We start from the raw sequence: 22056 nt of genomic DNA, 5'->3' as shown, positions 1-22056 counted from the left end.
CTTTTTACAATTTATATAAATGACTTGGATGAAGTGACTAAAGGTATGGTTGCTAAATTTGCTGATGACACAAAGATAGGTAGGGAAGTAAATTGTGAAGAGGACATAAGCAGGATACAAAGTGACATAGATGTATTGCTGAAAAAAGAGACATGTCAAAGCTTTTCATAAAAGCAAAAAACTGCGGATGCTGGAAATCCAAAACAAAAATAAAAATAAAAATACCTGGAAAAACTCAGCAGGTCTGACAGCATTTGCGGAGAGGAACACAGTTAAAGTTTCGAGTCCGTATGACTCTTCAACAGAACTAAGGAAAAATAGAAAAGAGGTGAAATATAAGCTGGTTTAAGGGGGTGGGGGGGGTGGGACAAGTAGAGCTGGATAGAGGGCCAGTGATAGGTGGAGATAGCCAAAAGATGTCATAGACAAAAGGACAAAGAGGTGTTGAAGGTGGTGATATTATCTAAGGAATGTGCTAATAGGTGACCTTAAGGGTAGAAAGCAGGACGAGGATGTACAGATAGCCCTAATGGGGGTGGGGTGGGGGGAAGGGATTGAAATAGGCTAAAAGGTAGAGATAAAACAATGAATGGAAATACATTTAAAAATAATGGAAATAGGTGGGAAAAGAAAAATCTATATAAATTATTGGAAAAAAGGGGCATCGGAAAGGGGGTGGGTATGGAGGAGAGAGTTCATGATCTAAAATTGTTGAACTCAATATTTAGTCCGGAAGACTGTAAAGTGCCTAGTCAGAAGATGAGGAGCTGTTCCTCCAGTTTGCGTTGAGCTTCACTGGAACAATGCAGCAGGCCAAGGACGGACATGTGGGCATGACAGCAGGGTGGAGTGTTGAAATGGCAAGCGACAGGGAGGTCTGGGTCATGCTTGCGGACAGACCGAAGGTGTTCCGCAAAGCGGTCACCCAGTCTGCGTTTGGTCTCTCCAATGTAGAGGAAACCGCATTGGGAGCAACGAATGCAGTAGACTAAATTGAGGGAAGTGCAAGTGAAATGCTGCTTCACTTGAAAGGAGTGTTTGGGCCCTTGGACGGTGAGGAGAAGGGGAATAAAGGGGCAGGTGTTGTACCTTATGCGGTTGCATGGGAAGGTGCCGTGGGAGGGGGTTGAGGTGTAGGGGGTGATGAAGGAGTGGACCAGGGTGTCCCGGAGGGAACGATCCCTGCGGAATGCTGCCGGGTGGGTGAAGGGAAGATGTGTTTGGTGGTGGCATCATGCTGGAGTTGGCAGAAATGGAGGAGGATGATCCTTTGAATGCGGAGACTGGTGGGGTGATAAGTGAGGACAAGGGGGATCCTATCATGGTTCTGGGAGGGAGAGGAAGGTGTGAGGGCGGATGCACGGGAGATGGTCTGGACACGGTTGAGGGCCCTGTCAACCACCGTGGGTGGAAAACCTTGGTTAAGGAAGAAGGAAGACATGTCAGAGGAACTGTTTTTGAAAGTGGCATCATTCACATGGTCCATCTCTGACACTTCCCTTCCCTTCCTTGACCTCTCTGTCTCAATTTCTGGTGATAGACTGTCCACCAATATTCATTACAAGCCTACCGACTCCCACAGCTACCTCGACTACAGCTCCTCACACCCCGCTTCCTGTAAGGACTCCATCCCATTCTCTCAGTTCCTTCGCCTCCGTCGCATCTGTTCTGATGATGCCACTTGGGTATCATCAGCAAAGTTCAAAGTTTTAAAGTATTGTCTGAAAGTTTATAATGTACTGGAGCTTGACACTAGTAATGGAGAAAAGCAAGGGACATTCCAAAGTAGAACATCTAAATTGGAAGAAGGCTAGCTTGAATTGTGTGGGAAGGGGTCTAGCCAGGATAAAATGGAAACAAAGGGCAGGATTTTTAGGTCAGTATGCGGGTGTGATCAGCAGGCCCGGGAGTGGCCGTGGAACGGGTAATCGGCCCCCAACCGCGATTTCACAGGCGCTGATGTAAGCACGGGCACATTAGAGCGTGGAATGAAAGCTCCCTGAAGGCAGGGAGCTGAGGATTTTAAAAGCAATAAATAAAGATTTTAAAATCCGGAAAAGAATCAGTCGCCTGAACATATACACGATGAAAATTCTGTCATTTTTATTTTTTAAATTTAATAACGGAAACCTTATCCCACCCTTGGAGGTTTCATCAAAAATGGAAAAATGCAGATTCACCCATCCGCCAACCGTAAGGTTGGACGGACCACAAAAAATTGGGGACAATTGGAACTTTAAAAGGCTTAATTGCTCTCTTAATTGTTTGCGGGCGCGCTTCTGACTTTTGCGCACGCGTGCTGACCAAAATATTGCACCAGCGCAGGATGATGTTGGGACACTAGCGCAATGCCATCATGCGTTATTTTACACTCAAGCCGGTTGGGCGTGTGCCGCATGCTGAGCTAAAAATTATGCCCAAAGACTGACAAGAGAAAATGTAACAGAACAATTGGTGATCTTTAAGAAAGAGATGCTTCAGGTACAAGCTAGGTACTACATTCCAACAAGGCTGAAAGGTAAGGGAGCCAAAAACAGGTGTGCACTGAGAGCTGGTGAGTGAGGGAGTTTTAAGGGTTAATTTCTATCTAAAGTCTAGTTTTTTCATTAATTTAGCAATTATACAAATATTACTCCTTCAGTTAAGAAAAGTTAAGTTTTATTCCAGCCTTAAAGCAGGGTAATACAAGCTCTCTGAGAGCAGCTGCAGCTAGTGAATTAGGTAGCTCGCTTAATTTTCAGAAGTCTGAACCAGTTGTTTTTAAAGGAGCATAAAAAAGGTCATCCTCAGTGCTGCCTCATCTGCACTGAGTGCTGCTTTGGGTGCACAGAGTGTAAGAATGAGAGTTTGATGACTGAGGGAGTTTGGGGAAGGAGGTGCTCCTTTCTGTTTCTACCTTTTTTCAGCCTGCAGTAGCTGGCTCTTAATTTGGTACAGGGAAGGAAGCTGATTGGTGAGAAACTGGTAAGTTATTCTACTTAATCTAATTGTAATAAATAGCTTTTAAAGTTACAGTATGGCAGGTCAGTTTGGCCGAGTGGAATGTACTAGTCGCTTGGTAATACAGAACTTGAGTATTGCTGAGAAAAAGACATGTTGCAACTTTTCGTCTTACATTCATCAGGGCACTTCGCAAGAATACTAATATAAGGGGAAAACAACAATTTATACTGCATGAGAAGAGAGTGCTGATTGGTTGGCAAGTGGACTCTGATTGGTAGAGGCATTGCTTTGGAGAATGCACCAATTGATGGTGACTGACAGTTAACTGCCAAGCATTGTTTGAAATTTAAACCAGGCAGCTTGACCCTGATTGGTCAAGGCGTTGCCCTGAGGAATGAGTCAGCAAATGGCTGTCACTTATTAGAACAATGAGAATTGATCTCACTGAACGTATAAACTTTTTATGGGCGTTTACAGAATCGAAGATGAGAAAATATTTTCCTTGGATGGAAAATCCAGAACATTGGGTCACAGTCTCAGAATATGGGATCAGCCATTTAAGACAGAGATGAGGAAATTATGGGACATGAAGGTAGTATGGGAAAGCGGAGTTGAGGTAGATCGGTCATGGTCTTATTGAACAGCAGAGCAGACTCAAAGGGCTGAATGGCCTACTCCTGCTTCTATTATATTCTAATGTCCAGCTGCATTTCCTTGTGATAATCTTACAGATCACAGATCAGCCATTAGCTAATTGAATGGCAGCATGGGCTGAGGGGCCAACTCCTTATTCCACTGAGTGCAGTCTTACCCTGCTGGATGAGTTGGAGGATAGTGTGATCAACCATGTCATTGGCAGCAGACATGTCAAAGGAGTGCTGCTCCCTTAATGCTGCCCTATCAATCAATCCCAGGGATGGTACAAATCTTCCAGTCTCTGGATCATTGGAGACTGAGCATATGACTCAAGATGCATGTTGGGACCCCACAAATGTCCCAATGCGCTGACCTCCGTGGGAATTTCTGGTGAGTTTGAACTTCTGATGTGCAATTTCCCTGTTCCCCAAGACCCTATGACTCTAACCTTGGGTGGTTCCATGGTACTTACCTGAATAGTTGCCCAGAAAATGTTTGATTTAAAAAAAAAATCCTAGTCTTAACTCCTGGGTAACTACAGAATTGATCCCCCAATCAGTCACACTGAACCCCTGACTCCCACTGCTCCCCCCGCCAACCCCACCACCTCCCTGATCAATGAAATGCTGTGTAAAATCTTATCAGATCAACCAAACTGCAAGTTGACCACTGCACTGGCATAGGCAGTTCATGCAAAGAATTTGCTTCAGATGATTGGAGGGAATAGTCCCTAACAATTGGCCTCGGGAGGGATCCCAGATTACCTTCTGTGCTGGGTGATAGTCCCGCTGCCTGAGAGGGGACTGTGATTTATTCCACCTCTGCTGCTGTATCTAACCCGTGCTGTCCCTGCCCTGGGAGTATTTGATAGGGAGAGTGTAGAGGGAGCTTTATTCTATGTGAAATTCTGATACAAGAGGCAGGGCCTCAAAGAAGTCGTGAGTACCAAATTCAGAACATAAATCTCCAAAATGTTGAAACTCAGAAAGCTGATTCAGAATCTATTCATTTAATGGAGAATCAGAAGATGGACAGTTCGATACCACTTCTCAAGTCAAGAGTTGAGATGAGCTAGTAATTTTTTCTTGGAATTCTCCTCAAGTTTCTCTTATGTTTTTTCAGTGTGAGTCTAGAAGAAAGCATATCATCATGTGAGTTCCTCTGATATATTAACAAAATCAAAGTCATTTATTACCCAGCTCTCCGTCAGTTAATTCACTCCTGTCCTGAAGGGCAAATTTATACCAAGAATGGGCCCACGGCAATTACTGGAATTTGCTCATTCCCCACTGGAGGATAGAAGTTTGGGAGGGACAAGGCAATTAAGCAATTGCGATATAAGCTTGCTAGGCCATTTCAGAGGGCAGTTAAGAGTCAGCCACATTGCTGTGGGTCTGGAGTCACATGGAGGCCAGGTCAGGTAAGGACGGCAAATTTCCTTCCTTAAAAGACATTAGTGAACCAGATGGGTTTTTACAACAATCATTAGACCTTTTAATTCCAGTTTTTAAAATTAAATAATTTAAATTCCATTATCTGCCATAGCGGGATTCAAAGCCAGGTCCCCAGAGCATTACCCTGGGTCTCTGGATTGCTAGTTCAGTGACAATACCACTACGCCACTGCCTCCCACAAGAGAAAATCCTGGAACTTCCTCCATAACAGCATTGTGGGTGTACCTAAAGCACATGGACTGGAGCGGTTCAAGATGGCGGCTCACCACTATCCTCTCAAGGGCAATTAGGGATGGGCAATAAATGCTGGCCCAGCCAGCAAAGCCCACATCCCATGAATGAACTTATAAAAAACTTAAATAACTTTATGGCCATTCAAAAAGGAGAGGGTCAATCAACCAATGAGAGGACAATCAATCAATCAGTAAGGATCAATCAACGAGGAGAGGGTGAAGTTGTGATTTGTATCTGTTGAGTTTTTTTCTGGCACTTTGTGAAATTAGTCATATGGCTTTCTTGAGGTAGGAAGTGGGATAATGGTGCTTTGGGTAGTTTGTTACATCACAGATGGTAAACAATTGGGTATCACCCAATTTTGACAGAACTCTTTCTTGGTGATCTTGTTCACAGAAAAAGGGGATCTGCCCTAATGAATCAGTAAGGACAGTGAGTGTGAGAGGTGGCTATAAAGATCCTGAGCTTTGTTTAACAACTTGTAGAGAGAGTCCGGATCAGACTGATGAACAGAGATCATCTGCCTATCCAGGGAACACTGGGAATATTATTTCTCTGTATGTGTACAGCTTAAGGTCATGGGCCAGAATTTACTGATCTCCCCCTACCACCCCACCCCTGTCCCAGCCCCCAGTGGGTTTTCAGCCATGAAATAGCAAGAGGGGACTCCTCTGGTTTCCTCCCCCTTCGCCCCAATTTTATGCTGGGGCGGACAAGGCCTCGGACGGGAAGCCCACCCCTGCCCCAATTGAGGCCCTTAAGTGGCCAATTAATGGCCATTTAAGGGCTGTTTCCCACCCAGCATCAAGTTTTAGGCTGGTAGGTGGGTTGAAGATCCATGGGAGAAGCCCGAAAATAACGAAAGTTAGATCTTGGTGGGAAAGGGGGACACTGACTGAGGGCACTCTCCCCTTAAGGCCTAGTGACCTCTGGACCTCCCTCCCTGCCCAGCCTTTTCCCCGAGAACCCGATCATTCCCCCCCCGGCGGTGACCCCTCAGGCCTTCCCTACCGTCCCTGCCCTGGGACCCCTTACAATTACCTGGGTCTCCCGTTCCCGAGATTCAGTCTCAGACAGCTTCATGCAGTTCCTCTTCCGGCCACTGCAGTGCTGTTGCTGCAGAGGGCTGGAGAGCTGCTGGCCAATCAGAGGATGTCCTGCCTACTGCCAATCTCCGCCGACTCCTTGGATTGTGGGGTCTATAGATTTAGGCCATGATATGTGTCCACATTTGTTCGCACATAATGTACAAATTTTTGTTCTTGCAATATTTGGTTTTGAATTATCTTGCATGAATTTGACTGGGTTTAAACCAAGATAAAAGTATGAACCTGATAGCAACAACTTGCTATTTTATGGCACCTTTAATATAGTAAACTACCCAAAGGGCATCACAGCAATATTAAAGAACAAAATTTGATCCCGAGCCACATAAGGTGATATTAGCACAGGTGTCCAAATGGTTGGGCAAAGTGGTAGTCTGGCTGATATTACAGATGTGGAAATGGAGCAGATATGTGGTCAGAAGGTTGATAGAATGCCAAGGCTGTGAATGAGCTGGTTCAGTCTCAAACAGTTGGCAGGAAGAGGGACGGGATCAGTGAATAGGAAAAGGAGTTTGCGGTGGGGACTGAAGATGATGTCTTTGGTCTTCCCAATATTTATTTGGGGAAAAGAAAACTTTGCTCATCCAGTACTGATTGTTGGATCATCATAAAATAGAGACACTGCAGAGGTCTGGTGAGGTAGAGTGGGTGTCGTGAGCGTACATGTGAAAACTAACACTCTACTTTCAGAAGATGTCACCGAGGGCAGCATGTAGATATGAAATAGGAGGGGGAGGTCAAGGATAGATCCTTGGGGGATACCAGTCATCATCATGCGGGAGCAGGAAGAGAAGCCATTGCAAGTGATTCACTAGCTAGAATTAGACAAAAGAACAGTCCCACTCAGCTGGATGACAGCACGGAGGCATAGGACGATAATTGTGTGGTCAATTGCATAAAGGCTGCAAACAGGTCAAGAAGAACGAGGAGGGAAAGTTTCCCTTTGTCACAGTCACGTAGGATATCATTTGTGACACTGATAAGAGCCAGCACTTTGGCAGGCACAAAAACCTGATTGGAATGATTTAAACATGGGAGATCTGGGAAAAATGGACACGGACATGGGTGGTGACAACGCGTTCAAGAGCTTTGGAGAGGAAAGGGGGGGTTGCAAGGCCAAGGGTTGCAAGGGAGGGTTTCGTGACAAGAAGGTTGATGACAGCATATTTGAGGAGTTAGGACAATTGCTGAGGAGAGAGAACAGTTAACACCAGTTAACTTGGGGTCAGAAAGGGAAGTTGGCTGAGGTTAAATTGAGCTCAGAGTAGCTGAATGGGTTACTCACCAATAATGGTCCCTGATCAATTTCATCTCTCTCTTCCACAGTTTCAAGTTCAGGTTCCCCAAGCCATTCAGGTGGTACTAATGAAGATGCACTCCCCATACTCGAGTGTTCAGACGGCTAATAAAAAAAAATCATTATCAGAGAGAGACTCAGAGAGAGAGAGAGACTCAGAGAGAGAGAGAGAGAGAGGGAGGAAGGAATCAGATAGAAAGGGATGATGGCGAGGGTATTGCGGAGTGTAGGAGAGACAAGAAAGAAGAAAGGCACGAGAGCTTAAGAAAGCGAACAAGTGGGACAAAGGAGAGAGAAACAGAAAGGCAGAGACCAAGGAGGGAGAGAGAAAGAGAGCAAAATGATGAGAGGGATAAAGGATAGAGGTAGAGAGAGCAAGACAAAGCAGAATGAGGAGAAAGGAGAGAGTGAGAGGAGACAGAGAACAGGAAAGGCAAAGGAGAAAGAAGACAAGGAGAGAAAAGATGGGAGAATGAATGAGAGAGGTGGGTAGAGAATTATAGAATAAGAACATAAGAACTAGGAGCAGGAGTAGGCAATTCAGCCCCTCGGCCCTGCCCCTCCATTCAATACGATCATGGCTGATCTCATTTCGGCCTCAACTCCAATTTCCCACTCTTTCCCCATAACCTTTCAATCCGTTACTAATTAAAAATCTGTCTATCTCCTCCTTAAATTTATTCAGCGTCCCGGCATCCCCTGCACTCTGAGGTAGTGAATTCCATAGATTCACAACCCTTTAAGAAAAGTAATTCCTCCTCATCTCTGATTTAAACCTACCACCCCTTAGCCTAAAACTATGCCTCTCATTTTAGAATGCCCCACAAGGGGAAACATCTGCTCCACGTCTACTTTGTCTATCCCCTTAAGCATCTTATATACCTCAATTAGATCTCCTCTCATCCTTCTAAACTCTAGCCAGTATAGGCCTAAACTGCTCAATCTCTTCTCATAAGACAAGCCCGCATCTCTGGAATCAATCTAGTGAACCTCCTCTGAATCGCCTCCAATGCAACTACATCCTTCCTCAAGTAAGGGGACCAAAACTGTGCACAGTACTCCAGGTGCGGTCTCACCAATGCCTTGTACAGTTGCAACAACACTTCCCTATTTTTATACTCTATTCCTTTAGCAATAAATGCCAAAATTCCATTTGCCTTCCTTATTACCTGCTGTACATGCATGCTAGCTTTCAGCGATTCATGCATGAGGACACCCAGATCCCTCTGCACTGAAGCATTCTGATGCTTCTTTCTATTTAAATAATAAGTCGCCTTTTTATTCTTCTGACCAAAATGGATAACCTCACACTTATCCACGTTGAACTCCATCTGCCAAATTTTGGCCCATTCACCTAACCTGTCCATATCCATTTGTAAATTTCTTATTTCTTCATTGCAACTTACTTTCCCACCTATTTTGGTGTCATCTGAAAATTTAGCTATAGTACCTTCTATCCCTGAATCCAAGTAATTAATATAGATTGTAAATAGTTGGGGCTCAAGGACCGAACCCTGTGTCACCCTACTTGTTACAGCTTGCCATCCAGAAAAAGACCCATTTATCCCAACACTCTGTTTTCTGTTGGTTAGCCAATTCTCTATGATGGTGATTGTTCTAAGTTCCTCCTTTGAAGGGTTCTCAAAATTCCCACATTTTTCATATCATCAACAAGGATATGATTTTTGGACTTTTAAACTGCTGAGTTAAGTGTAAAACCCTGCAGACAGGAGGCTGGGCCCATGAAGGCCTGGGGTTGCACATGCCCGGGCTTATTGAATGCAGTGTGGATTGTTTTGCCTGAAACCAAACAACGAGAGGAGACAGAATACGCATTCTTCCCTTTAATACAATCAACCCAGAGAAAGACTTCACCTCACACGAAACTGAAGCCCAACAAAATCTTGCATAAATAATCGCTACTAACTACTAAGGCAGGAAGGCACAATCAATTCAATTATGCAAACCCATTAATACTCCACACATACAATGGCTTTCAGTTCAAAACTAGTTACTAGGGCAGTAAGACAGTGATAAACAACATGCGAGCCCATTAAAAACGAGACTACAATCACCTAAGGAAGCCCACCAAAGTCAAACAAAGAACTAACCTTGATTTGGATAAAAAATTCGAAAGACAGTATAACCGGCCCGGTCAGTTGAGAGGGACAGGGAGGGAAACCAGCTAGCAGGCAGTGAGCAGTTGGGAGCGGTTGAAACAGAGTTTAAGCAAGAAGATCTGGAGGTTTGCAGGCCCGCAGGCAACATCACGGTGAGGGGCATGGGGTGGCAGGCACAACCGAAGACAACAAGGCCACAACCGCAGCCCTCCACGAAGATCGACAACCCACAACCGTGTTCTCCACTCAACTGAAGAACCTTCGCAGATTCCACAGACCAGGACCGCGTGGGGATGGCAGGCCCCAGAGGACATAAAGAGCGTACCCCAAAACTGCAACCGGCTTACCTGGCTGAATTTTGAACTGTCAAGGAACCCTGGGTTGGTGAGCATGATCCCTGACCTCTCCTAGTTCAATTTAGTTAGGTTTTGGGGGTGGGACAAGGGTAAGGGGATTAGTAGCATGATTTTTCCCTCGTTATGCCATGTGTTCCCCATTCTTAACTAAGTGTACTTTGTAAGTCTGTATAATCTCAGTGTAATCCTAATGTTATAAGTTCATTTGTGACTTCAATAAACTCAGTTTTTCTTGCACCAAAACCAGTTGTCTGCTGCACTTTGTCACAACCCCCCAAATAAGTCCAAGGTCTAGAACCCAGGGAGTGGGAGCGATTCGAACCGCTCAGAAGTCAGAGGTGAAACTGACACACACTACCACCCCCTACACTTTCTCTATACCCTCTGCACTACCTGTTACTATTGGGGTGGTACTAGTATCTTCCACCGTGAAAAGTGAGGCAAAGCAAGCGGTTAGGATCCGGAAGATTCTGCCTTCAGAATCACAATGATAGAATGGTCACAGCCAGAAGGAGGCCATTCGTCCCATGGTGTCTGTTCGACCCACACACCCCCACATTCTCTTGTAACCCTGCAAATATTTCTCTTCAGATATTGATCCAATTCCCATTGGAAAGCCTTAACTGAATCTGCCTTCACCTCATTCCCAGGCAGAACCTTCCGGATCCTAACCGCTTGCTGTGTTAAAAAATGTGTGATAGAAAGAGAGAGATAGATAAGATTAGTATCAGTGTGAATAGTGTGGTCAGTGTTGTGGGTGTGGTCAGTATGGTTGGTGTGGTCAGTGTGGTACGTGTGATTGGTGCGATCAGTATGCATGATGTGGTCGATGCAGTCTGTATGGTCAGGGTATCCGCTGCAGTCTGTGCAGTTTGTGTGGTGTGGTCAGTATGGTTGGAGCAGTCAGTGTGGTGCCAGTCATGTGCTGAACTGGAAGCCAGTCAATGAGTAGATTTGTGTTTGGATGCTTTAATGTGCTAAATGATTGGGTGGTTGAACTTGACTTGTCGAGGTGTGGATGAATGGAGTCAGAGGAATGTGTGAAAGAGAGCGGGTGATAGGTTTAATGGATATTCAAGATTAGGTCAGAGACAGACAAGGATCCAAAAGAATGAGATCAGGTAGAAAGCTGTCAGAAGGGGATCCTGAAAGAGAAGCAAATGATTGAAAGAGAGGAAATCTGGAGAAAGAATGGTGATGGATGGCTTCTGAGGGAGGGCTGAAACAGAACTGTCAGAAAGAGAGAGCGACACAAGAGCAGTGATAGAAACAGGGATAAAGAGTGATAAAGTAGTAATCATGGAGGATGTAGAGAGCGGACATGAAGCAAAAGTGAATGAAATCAAACATCAAGATAGGTCACAGCAGAATGGAGAGAAAGAGAAAGGAGCCAGTGAGAAAACAGATTGAGGGAAAAGGTCCAAAGGAGAGAAATTGAAGATATACAGAGGGGAGTATGAATCCATACAACATAAAGAAAGTGCAGCTTGCTGAGATGCCCATTTCTGCCTAACGTATCATTACTGACCAGAAGAGCCCTATTCTGATCAATCTCAGCCCCATCTACACTATTCTCATCGCTCACACAGATATGGGTCTGTCTCGTATAGGCCTAGTTTGGGTAAGGATGGCAGGTGTCCTTTTTTAAAAGGTGTTATGACGTGGCAGATGATGTGTGCCAGGCGTTTCAAATCCATGAGGGAAACTTGATCATGCTATCACAACAGTTTTGCAATTTGTATTTATTTTGAGATGCGTGCCCTGAATTGAGAAGTAATAAGTCCACCAAGACTTCAGAGATTTTTTTAGAAAACTAAATTAAACATTTATTGACAAAAAAACGACTTCAAGCACATGTATAAGTCTACAAATTACTTCTATAATAACTCCTAAAATCCCTAATTAACCTGGCTTCCTATTACACCCCCGTTAAAGCAACAGTAAAAAAATATAGGTTTTAAACCGATCCAGGCAAGTCAACACAATACCCTGGACAGTAGAATTCAAAGTGGCTTTTCCCAGCTTTGGTTTCTGTAGACAGCAGGCTTAATGCACAAATACTGGAGGCTTCTTACACTTCTGTTAGATCTTACAATGCCTTCCCTGACGCATAGCCTCATTCTCCTTTATATATGTTTCTCCCTTTTAATGTAAATTCTATTGTTCCCATATATCTTTGGAACTTTACCTTTCTCATAATATAAATCTTTCCATGCTGCTAATATTGTCAGTAACCTTTGGGAAAAGTAAACACACAGCTTGGCCTAGCTTCTCTGGCTAGGTGTAAACATCCTACCATCTCTTTAAAATTCAAAATGCCCTGATTTATCTAAAAATGTAAATTCTCCTCACCTCACATTCTAATACTTCAACCATGTTTATGTATTTAGCATTTCAAACCTAGCTTCTTATGATGAGTCAAAGCCTCCAGACCAGTTGTCTCCAATTCAATTAAATCACACACACGCGCACACATATACACGCACAAACAGAAACTTTTCAAACCCTACTATTACAATAAATCACTATTATATAATGAGAACTATTATACTTTCATGACAAAAGGACAGTAGTAACCAGTAAGGTTTTACAACAATTGACAAAGTCATGGTCACTAATACGAATTCCAGCTTTTTATTACCAGATTTTCAAAACGTTCAAATTCTCAAACTGCCCTGTTGGGATTATCCCCTTATATCGAAATGCTAGGGCACATTGCATCTCACTGAGGCTGGAATCAAACATAGCAAGGACTGCTGAGTACACATGCGATTTTTCTTCCCCCACTCATAGTGAACAGGCACACACACACAAATACGCACACACTCACACAGTGAATAAACTGCTGAAATAGCACTAACCTTCATATCTAATTGCAGCAATTCCTTCTCTTGCCTCTCCTTCGCTGCTTCAAGTGCAGCCATAATCTGAAGTTGTCGTTGCTGAAGCTCATCATTCGCTGCCTCGAGCTTCTGCAATACGGAAAGAAACAGCTCCTGTTGTATCATCCAGTTTTGTACACAGGAACACAGTTCCCTGTTCTTAAAATTAGTTTTGTAAGCAACAGTACAAATCCTCATAAAGTCATTATGACACAGAAGGAGGCCATTCGGTCATTCAAGTATATGTTGGTTCTCCGCAAAAACAATCCAGTCAGTCCCACTCCCCCTGTCACCCCTGTCCTCACTGGCATTCTTCATTGAACTAGGGTTGATCCCCTGGCTTGGTGGTAATGGTAGAGTGGGGGATATGCCAGGCCATGAGGTTACAAATTGTGGTTGAGTACAATTCTGCTGCTGCTGATGGCCCACAGCACCTCATGGATGCCCAGTTTTGAGTTGCTAGATAGGTTCTGAATCTATCCCGTTTAGCATGGTGGTAGTGCCACACAACATGATGGAGGGTATCCTCAATGTGAAGACATGTGAAAATTAATGTCTCCACAAGGACGATGCGGTGGTCACTCCTATCAATACTGTCATGGACAGATGCACCTGTGACAGGTAGATTGGTGAAGACCAGATCAAGTGGATTTTTCCCTTCTTGTTGGTTCCCTTACCACCTGTCGCAGACCCAGTTATTCAGGACTAAGCAAGATCAGCTAGGAAGTGCTATCGAGCCACTCTTGATGGACATTGAAGTCCCCCGCCCTGAGTACATTCTGTGCTCTTGCTACCCTATAAGTGGTGTTCAACATGGAGGAGTATTGATTCATCAGCTGAGGGTGGCAGGGAGGGAGACGGGGGGCAGTACGTGGCAATCAGCAGGAGGTTTCCTTGTCCATGTTTGACCTGATGCCATGAGACTTCATGGGGTCCAGAGTTGATGTTGAGGACTCCCAGGGCAACTTCCTCCCGACTGTATACCACTGTGCCGCCACCTCTGATGGGCCTGTCCTACTGGTGGGACAGGTCATACCCAGGGATGGTGAAGGCGGTGCCTGGGACATTATCTGCAAGGTATGATTCTGTGAGGATGACTATATCAGGCTGCTGCTTAACTAGTCTGTGACACAGCTCTCCCAATTTTGGCACAAGCCCCCAGGTATTAGTAAAGAGGACTTTGCAGGATCGACAGGGTTGGATGTGCCATTGTCATTTCCGTACCTAGGTCGATGTCAGATGGTCCGTTCACAAAGGAGGACACAAATAACACCAGAAATGTTGGGGAACACAGGGTTTAGTGAGAGGGAGGAACTGAAAGAAATCAGTATTAGTACGGAAATGATGTTAGAGAAATTGATGGGATTGAAGGCCGATAAATCCCCGGGGCCTGATAATCTACATCCCAGAGTACTTAAGGAAGTGGCCCTAGAAATAGTGGATGCATTGGTGGTCATCTTCCAAGATTCTATAGACTCTAGAACAGTTCCAACAGATTGGAGGGTAGCTAATGTAATCCCACTATTTAGGTACAGGGTGGAGAGAAAACAAGGAACTATAGACCAGTCAGCCTGACGTCGGTAGTGTGGAAAATTCTGGAGTCCATTATAAAAGATTTAATAGCTGAGCACTTGGAAAACAGTGGCAGAATCGGACAGAGCCAGCATGGATTTATGAAAGGGAAATCATGCTTGACAAATTTACTGGAATTTTTCGAGAATGTAACAAGTAGAGTTAATGAGGGGGAGCCAGTGGATGTGGTATATTTGGACTTTCAGAAGGCTTTCAACAAAGTCCCACATAAGAGATTAGCGTGTAAAATTAAAGCACGTGGGATTGGGGGTAGTGTATTGAGATGGATAGAAAACTGGTTGGCAGACAGGAAACAAAGAGTAGGAATAAACGGGTCTTTTTCCGAATGGCAGGCAGTGACTAGTGGGGTACCACAGGGATCGGTGCTGGGAACCCAGCTATTCACAATATATATATATTAATGATTTAGATGAGGGAGCTAAATATAATATCTCCAAGTTTGTAGATGACACAAAGCTGGGTGGGAGGGTGAGCTGTGAGGAGGATGCAGAGATGCTTCAGGGTGATTTGGACAAGCTGAGTGAGTGGGCAAATGCATGGCAGATGCAATATAATGTGGATGAATGTGAGGTTATCCACTTTGGTAGCAAAAACAGGAAGGCAGACTATATGAATGGCTATAAATTGAGAGAGGGGAATGTGCAACGAGACCTGGGTGTCCTCGTACACCAGTCGTTGAAGGTAAGCATGCAGGTGCAGCAGGCAAATGATATGTTGGCCTTCATAGCGAGAGGATTCGAGTACAGGAGCAGGGATGTCTTGCTGCAATTATACAGGGCCTTGGTGAGACCACACCTGGAATATTGTGTGCAGTTTTGGTTTCCTTATCTGAGGAAGGATGTACTTGCTATAGAGGGAGTGCAGCGAAGGTTTACCAGACTGATTCCTGGGATGGCAAGACTGACATATGAGGAGAGATTGAGTCGGTTAGGATTATATTCGCTGGAGTTCAGAAGAATGAGGGGGGATCTCATAGAAACCTATAAAATTCTAACAGAACTAGACAGGGTAGATGCAGGAAGGATGTTCCCGATGGTGGAGGAGTCCAGAACCAGGGGTCACAGTCTGAGGATATGGGGTAGACCATTTAGGACTGAGATGAGGAGAAATTTCTTCACCCAGAGAGTGGTGAGCCTGTGGAATTCGCTACCACATAAAGTAGTTGAGGCCAAAATATTGTATGTTTTCAAGAAGGAGCTAAATTTAGCCCTTGGTGTGAAAGGGATCAAAGGATATGGGGAGAAAACGGGAGCAGGCTATTGAGTTGGATGATCAGCCATGATCATAATGAATGGCGGAGCAGGCTCGAAGGGCCGAATGGCCTACTCCTGCTCCTATTTTCTATGTTCGGTTTTATTCCTTTTTGACTTCCCTATAGTCGTTTGGTAGAACTGAGTGGTATTAATGAACCAGATGGGTTTTTACAACAATCAGTTAAAGTTTCATGGTCACCATTATTGAGACTAGCTTTATTTTCCAAAATTATTAATTAATAAATTCAATTTAAATTGCACCTGGTGTCACAGTGGGCTTTGAATGCATTTCCCCAGAGCATTTGCCTGGGCCTCTAGATAATTACTCCAGTGGCATTACCACTGCACCACCACACTCCCCAATTTATCCTCCTTAAATGCTCTCTCCTGCCCTAGCTTGAACTTGTATCTTTCACTTGTATCTTGTATCTTTCACTAGTTTCTCTCCTATCTCCCCTCTCCAAGCTCATCCTGCCCATGAGACCTACTTCCTGTTCCCTCGATCCTATTCCCGCTAAACTGCTGATCACCCAACTTCCCCTACTGATCCTCTTGTTAACTGATATTGGTAAGGGTTCTCTCTCTGGATGTTGTCCCTCTCTCTTTTAATTTTGCTGTCATCACCCTCCTCCTCAAAACAAATCAACCTTGATCCCCCTTGCAAATTACTGTCCTATCTCCAGTCTCCCTGTCCTCTCCAAAGTACTTGAATGTGTTGTCACCTCTCAAATCCCTGCCTTTCTTTCCTGGAACTCCAATCAGGTTTCTACCTCTACCATGGAACTGAAACAGCTCTTATCAAAGTCAAAACTGACATCCTATTTGACTCTGACAAAGGTAAACTTTACCTCTTGTCCTTCTTAATCTGTTCGTAGTTTTTGACACTGTTGACCACACCATCCTCCTCCAACACCTCTCCACTGTTGTCCAGCTGGGTGGGACTGCTCTCACCTGCTTCCATGCTTATCTATCTAATCATAGCCAGAGAATCACTTGCAATGACTTCTCTTCCTGCTCCCCTAAGGATCAGTGACATCATCTGAAAGCGCAGCATTAATTTTCACATGTTGACGACACCTAGCTCTAGCTCACCACCAATTTCTCTTGATTCTTCCACTGTTGCTAAATTGTCAGACTGTTTATCTAATATCCAGCACTGGATGAGAAGAAATTTCCTCCAATTGAATACTGGGAAGACTGAAGCTATTGTTTCTGCTTCAAACTCCATTCCCTAGCTACTGACTCCATCCTTCTCACAGTCTGAGATTAAGCCAGTCTGTTTGCAACCTTGATGTCACATTTGATCCTGAGATGAGCTGGCAACCTCATATTCGTGCCATCACCAAAATTATTTCCACCTCAATAACATTGTCCGACTTTTCCCCTTTCTCAGCTCATCTGCTGCCGAAACTCTCATCCATGCCTTTGTTATCTCTACAGATTTAGCTATTCCAATGCACTCCTGGCTGGTCTCCCACATTCTATCCTTTGTAAACTTGAGGTCATCCAAAACCCTGTTGCTCATGTCTTAACTTACACCAAGTCCCATTGCCCTGTTACCCCTGTCGTTGCTGACCTACATTGTTTTCCTGGTCAATGTTTTGATTTTAAAATTCTTATCCTTATTTTCAAATCTCTCAATGGCCTTGCCCTCCTTCTCTGTAATCTCTGCCTGTCCCACATTCCTCTGGGTTATCTGCACTCCTCTAATTCTAGCCTCTTGTATATCCTGATTTTAATTATTTCATCATTGGTAGCCATGCCTTCAGTTGCCTGGGCCCCAAGCTCTGGAATTCCCTCCCTATATCTTTCCACTTTGGGACATTTTATTACATGAGACATTTTATTACATGAGAGGTGCTATATAAACATAAGTTAATAAACAAAAGAAAGAAAAGAAACCTGAACCAAAAACAAAGGTTGCCTTAAGGTCAGGTAGGGGTTGGGCAATTCCAATGGCTGCATGCCTATAATTCTATGATTCACAGTTGCATTATGGTGATGTTGCACAAATTTCTTGGCAGTGCGCCTGATGAGGTTTACACTGTGGAGCAATGCAACGCTCCTGTTTCCCCAGCATAAGCTGAAGCATGGGAGAATGGTCAAGGCAAGTATGAAAGCCTCTGCCTCTGCATTTCAGTTCTGGGAGTGGAATGGGAGACCCAATTCAAATGATCAACCCAACCAATAAAAAAGTTACAAAGCAGTGGTGGGGAGCAGGTGTGAAAGTATTAATATATGAACTGCTGGTGTCATGCAATGTGTCACTTACCAACTTTTGTTCGTGCGCCTGCTGAATCTCAAACAGTTCAGCCTGTAGCTGTTCCTGTAGAGCTGTCTCCTTCATTGCTTCTTCCCACTCCTTGTCCAGCTTTTCAAGCTCCACTTCACTCTTTAAAACAGAATGGTAGTATGTCAAATTACAACATGATTTACAAGTATTCATACTATCATGAACACAGCCAGTGTTAATCGCTGGGCAAACCAAATCCCAGAGGGAAACTTGGCTTATGGGCTATACCTTCCTTTTTGCATTCTGAAAATAAGAAGAAGATGTACTGTTCTCAGCAGTAAGAGGTCCAATAACACTTTTGGGATTTTAAAATTGAAAGTAAAAGTTTTATAAATAAGAATAAAAGAAAACTTAAACACACAATATTACAGTTACACAATTAAGGTTAGTCTTACAAAACATTCCCCAAAAAGACTCTACTTGGTCAGACCCACAAGTAAACATTTCCAGGCAACACTCGGTTATAAAACAAAAACAGAATTACCTGGAAAAACTCAGCAAGTCTGGCAGTATCGGCGGAGAAGAAATCAGTCAACGTTTCGAGCCTCCATGGCCCTTCGGCAGAACTGCAGCATAGTTTCAACAAGGGAGAAATATAAATTGGTTTAAGGTGGGTGGGGGGCGGGGGGGAAGAGACACATTGAGGGTGTGGTGTGAGCAGATAATAATCAAAAGATGTCACAGACAAAAGGGTCAAAGAGGTGTTGAAGGTGGTGGTCTTTGTCTGAGAAAAGTGCTAATTAAGAATGGAAAACAGGATATTCAAAGTACAGCTCTAGTGGGGGTGGGGTGGAAAGACTAAAGGTTTTAGTTTTAGATTTAAAAATAATGGAAATAGGTGGGGAAAGAAGAATCTATATAAATTATTGAAAAAAAAGCGGGTGGGGGGGGAAAAGAAACGGGGTGGGGATGGGGGGAGGGGGAGTTTAAGATCTAAAGTTGTTGAATTCAATATTCAGCCCAGAGGGCTGTAAAGTGCCTAGTCGGAAGATGAGGTGCTGTTCCTCCAGTTTGCGTTGGGCTTCACTGGAACAATGCAGCAAGCCAAGGACAGACATGTTGGCAAGAGAACAGGGTGGAGTGTTAAAATGGCAAGCGACAGGGAGGTTTGGGTCTTTCTTGCGGACAGACCGCAGGTGTTCCGCAAAATGGTCGCCCAGTTTGCGTTTGGTCTCTCCAATGTAGAGGAGACCGCATTGGGAGCAACGAATGCAGTAGACTAAGTTAGGGGAAATGCAAGTGAAATGCTGCTTCACTTGAAAGGAGTGTTTGGGCCCTTGGACGGTGAGGAGAGAGGAAGTGAAGGGGCAGGTGTTGCATCTTCTGCGTGGGCATGGGGAGGTGCCATAAGTGGGGGTTGAGGAGTAGGGGGTGATGGAGGAGTGGACCAGGGTGTCCCGGAGGGAACGATCCCTACGGAATGCCGTCAAGGGGGGTGAAGGGAAGATGTGTTTGGTGGTGGCATCATACTGGAGTTGGCGGAAATGGCGGAGGATGATCCTTTGAATGCGGAGGCTGGTGGGGTGATAAGTGAGGACAAGGGGGACCCTATCATGTTTCTGGGAAGGAGGAGAAGGCGTGAGGGAGGATGCGCGGGATATGGGCCGGACACAGTTGAGGGCCCTGTCAACGACTGTGGATGGAAAACCTCGGTTAAGGAAGAAGGAGGACATGTCAGAGGAGCTGTTTTTGAAGGTAGCGTCATCAGAACAGATGCGACGGAGGCGAAGGAACTGAGAGAATGGGATGGAGTCTTTACAGGAAGCGGGGTGTGAGGAGCTGTAGTCGAGGTAGCTGTGGGAGTCGGTAGGCTTGTAATGGATATTGGTGGACAGTCTATCATCAGAAATTGAGACAGAGAGGTCAAGGAAGGGAAGAGAAGTGTCAGAGATGGACCATGTGAAGATGATGGAGGGGTGGAGATTGGAAGCAAAATTAATAAATTTTTCCAGGTCCCGACGAGAGCATGAAGCAGCACCGAAGTAATCATCGACGTACCGGAGAAAGAGTTGTGGGAGGGGGCCGGAGTAGGACTGGAACAAGGAATGTTCCACATACCCCATAAAGAGACAGGCATAGCTGGGGCCCATGCGGGTACCCATAGCCACACCTTTTATTTGGAGGAAGTGAGAGGAGTTAAAGGAGAAATTGTTCAGTGTGAGAACAAGTTCAGCCAGACGGAGGAGAGTAGTGGTGGATGGGGATTGTTGGGGCCTCTGTTCAAGGAAGAAGCTAAGGGCCCTCAGACCATCCTGGTGGGGGATGGAGGTGTAGAGGGATTGGACATCCATGGTGAAGAGGAAGCGGTTGGGGCCAGGGAACTGGAAATTGTTGATGTGACGTAAGGTGTCAGAGGAATCACGGATGTAGGTGGGAAGGGACTGGACAAGGGGAGAGAGAAGGGAGTCAAGATAACGAGAAATGAGTTCCGTGGGGCAGGAACAGGCTGACACGATCGGTCTGCCAGGACAGTTCTGTTTGTGGATTTTGGGTAGGAGGTAGAAGCGGGCCGTCCGAGGTTGGGCGACTATCAAGTTGGAAGCTGTGGGAGGAAGATCTCCAGAGGAGATGAGGTCAGTGACAGTCCTGGAAACAATGGCTTGATGTTCTGTGGTGGGGTCATGGTCCAGGGAGAGGTAGGAGGAAACGTCTGCGAGTTGACGCTCAGCCTCCGCGAGGTAGAGGTCAATGCGCCAGACAACAACAGTACCACCCTTGTCAGCGGGTTTGATGACAATGTTGGGGTTGGACCTGAGAGAACGGAGTGCAGTGAGTTCAGAGAGAGACAGATTAGAATGGGTGAGAGGAGCAGAGAAATTGAGACGGCTAATGTCACGCCGACAGTTCTCAATGAAAAGATCAAGAGAAGGTAAGAATCCAGAGGGAGGGGTCCAAGTGGAGGGAGAATATTGGAGGTGGGTAAAAGGATCCGTTGAACGGGGAGAGGACTCCTGCCCAAAGAAGTGAGCACGGAGATGAAGACGGCGGAAGAAGAGTTCAGCATCATGCCGAGCCCGAAATTCATTGAGATGAGGGCGTAAGGGTATGAAACTAAGTCCTTTGCTGAGCACTGAACGTTCAGCATCGGACAGGGGAAGGTCAGGGGGTATAGTGAATACGCGGCTGGGGCTGGGATTGGAAGATGGGGTGAGGACGGAGGGACAAGCAGGGGTGGAGGGTCCCAGATGGGTGTTGGAGTCGATGAGTTGTTGGAGCTTGCGTTCCTTAGCACTTGAGAGAAAGAGAAAAAGTTTCTTGTTGAGGCGACGGATGAGGCGAAGAATAAAATGAAACTGGGGGCACGCGCAGCTTTGAAAAAGGGTGCGGCGGTGCTGCTGGAGGGAGAGGTCGAGTGTGTTCATATGGCGGCGCATGGCACTGAGTGTGGATCTCAGAATGCGACGGGAACAGCAGTCCGAGAAACGTTTTATGTCCCGGAGATACCTGTAATCCTGGGTGGGTTCGAAACAAGAGGGATGGAATTTCAGTTGAAATCCACGTGGGGTGAGTCGGAGACGGAGACAGTCACTGAGAAAGGAGATATGGCTGTGAAAGCGGGTTTTAGTAAACACCTTGTCAAACACCAGGAGAGAAATGGAAAGCAATGAAGGTGAGCAGGGCAGAAGAGACAGTTGGAAATCCTGTCGGAGGACAGAACCGTACTTCTTCCAAGAGGGCATTTTTTTGAAGAGAGGTGGCAGTCAATCAAACACAAAGATAAAAACAAAAAGCTAAAAGCTACTGCGGATGCTGGAAATCCAAAACAAAACAAAAACAGAATTACCTGGAAAAACTCAGCAAGTCTGGCAGCATCGGCGGAGAAGAAATCAGTCAACGTTTCGAGCCTCCATGGCCCTTCGGCAGAACTGCAGCATAGTTTCAACAAGGG

At 45.2% G+C, this 22056-nt stretch overlaps 1 protein-coding gene across 2 annotated transcripts in view; it reads right to left on the bottom strand.

Annotated features, from left to right (window-relative positions):
• Positions 1-4572: 4572 nt before the first annotated feature.
• LOC144694999 (DPY30 domain-containing protein 1-like) overlaps positions 4573-22056 on the bottom strand; it is a 63057-nt gene continuing 45573 nt past the window's right edge. For both annotated transcript variants that reach the window (XM_078565840.1, XM_078565841.1), the window contains exons 3-6: positions 18147-18266; positions 13008-13118; positions 7659-7775; positions 4573-4708 (exon numbers count right to left, since the gene is read on the bottom strand). In XM_078565840.1, the coding sequence (XP_078421966.1) occupies positions 4688-4708; positions 7659-7775; positions 13008-13118; positions 18147-18266 (369 nt within the window). In that variant the 3' untranslated portion in view covers positions 4573-4687. The remainder of the gene's footprint in view (positions 4709-7658; positions 7776-13007; positions 13119-18146; positions 18267-22056) is intronic.

The sequence above is a fragment of the Cetorhinus maximus genome, chromosome 20, assembly GCF_964194155.1.
Source record: "Cetorhinus maximus chromosome 20, sCetMax3.hap1.1, whole genome shotgun sequence".
In the NCBI taxonomy this organism is placed as follows: domain Eukaryota; kingdom Metazoa; phylum Chordata; class Chondrichthyes; order Lamniformes; family Cetorhinidae; genus Cetorhinus; species Cetorhinus maximus.
The sequence above is the reverse complement of the archived record's forward strand: the minus strand, read 5'-3'. Positions and strand labels throughout refer to the sequence as shown.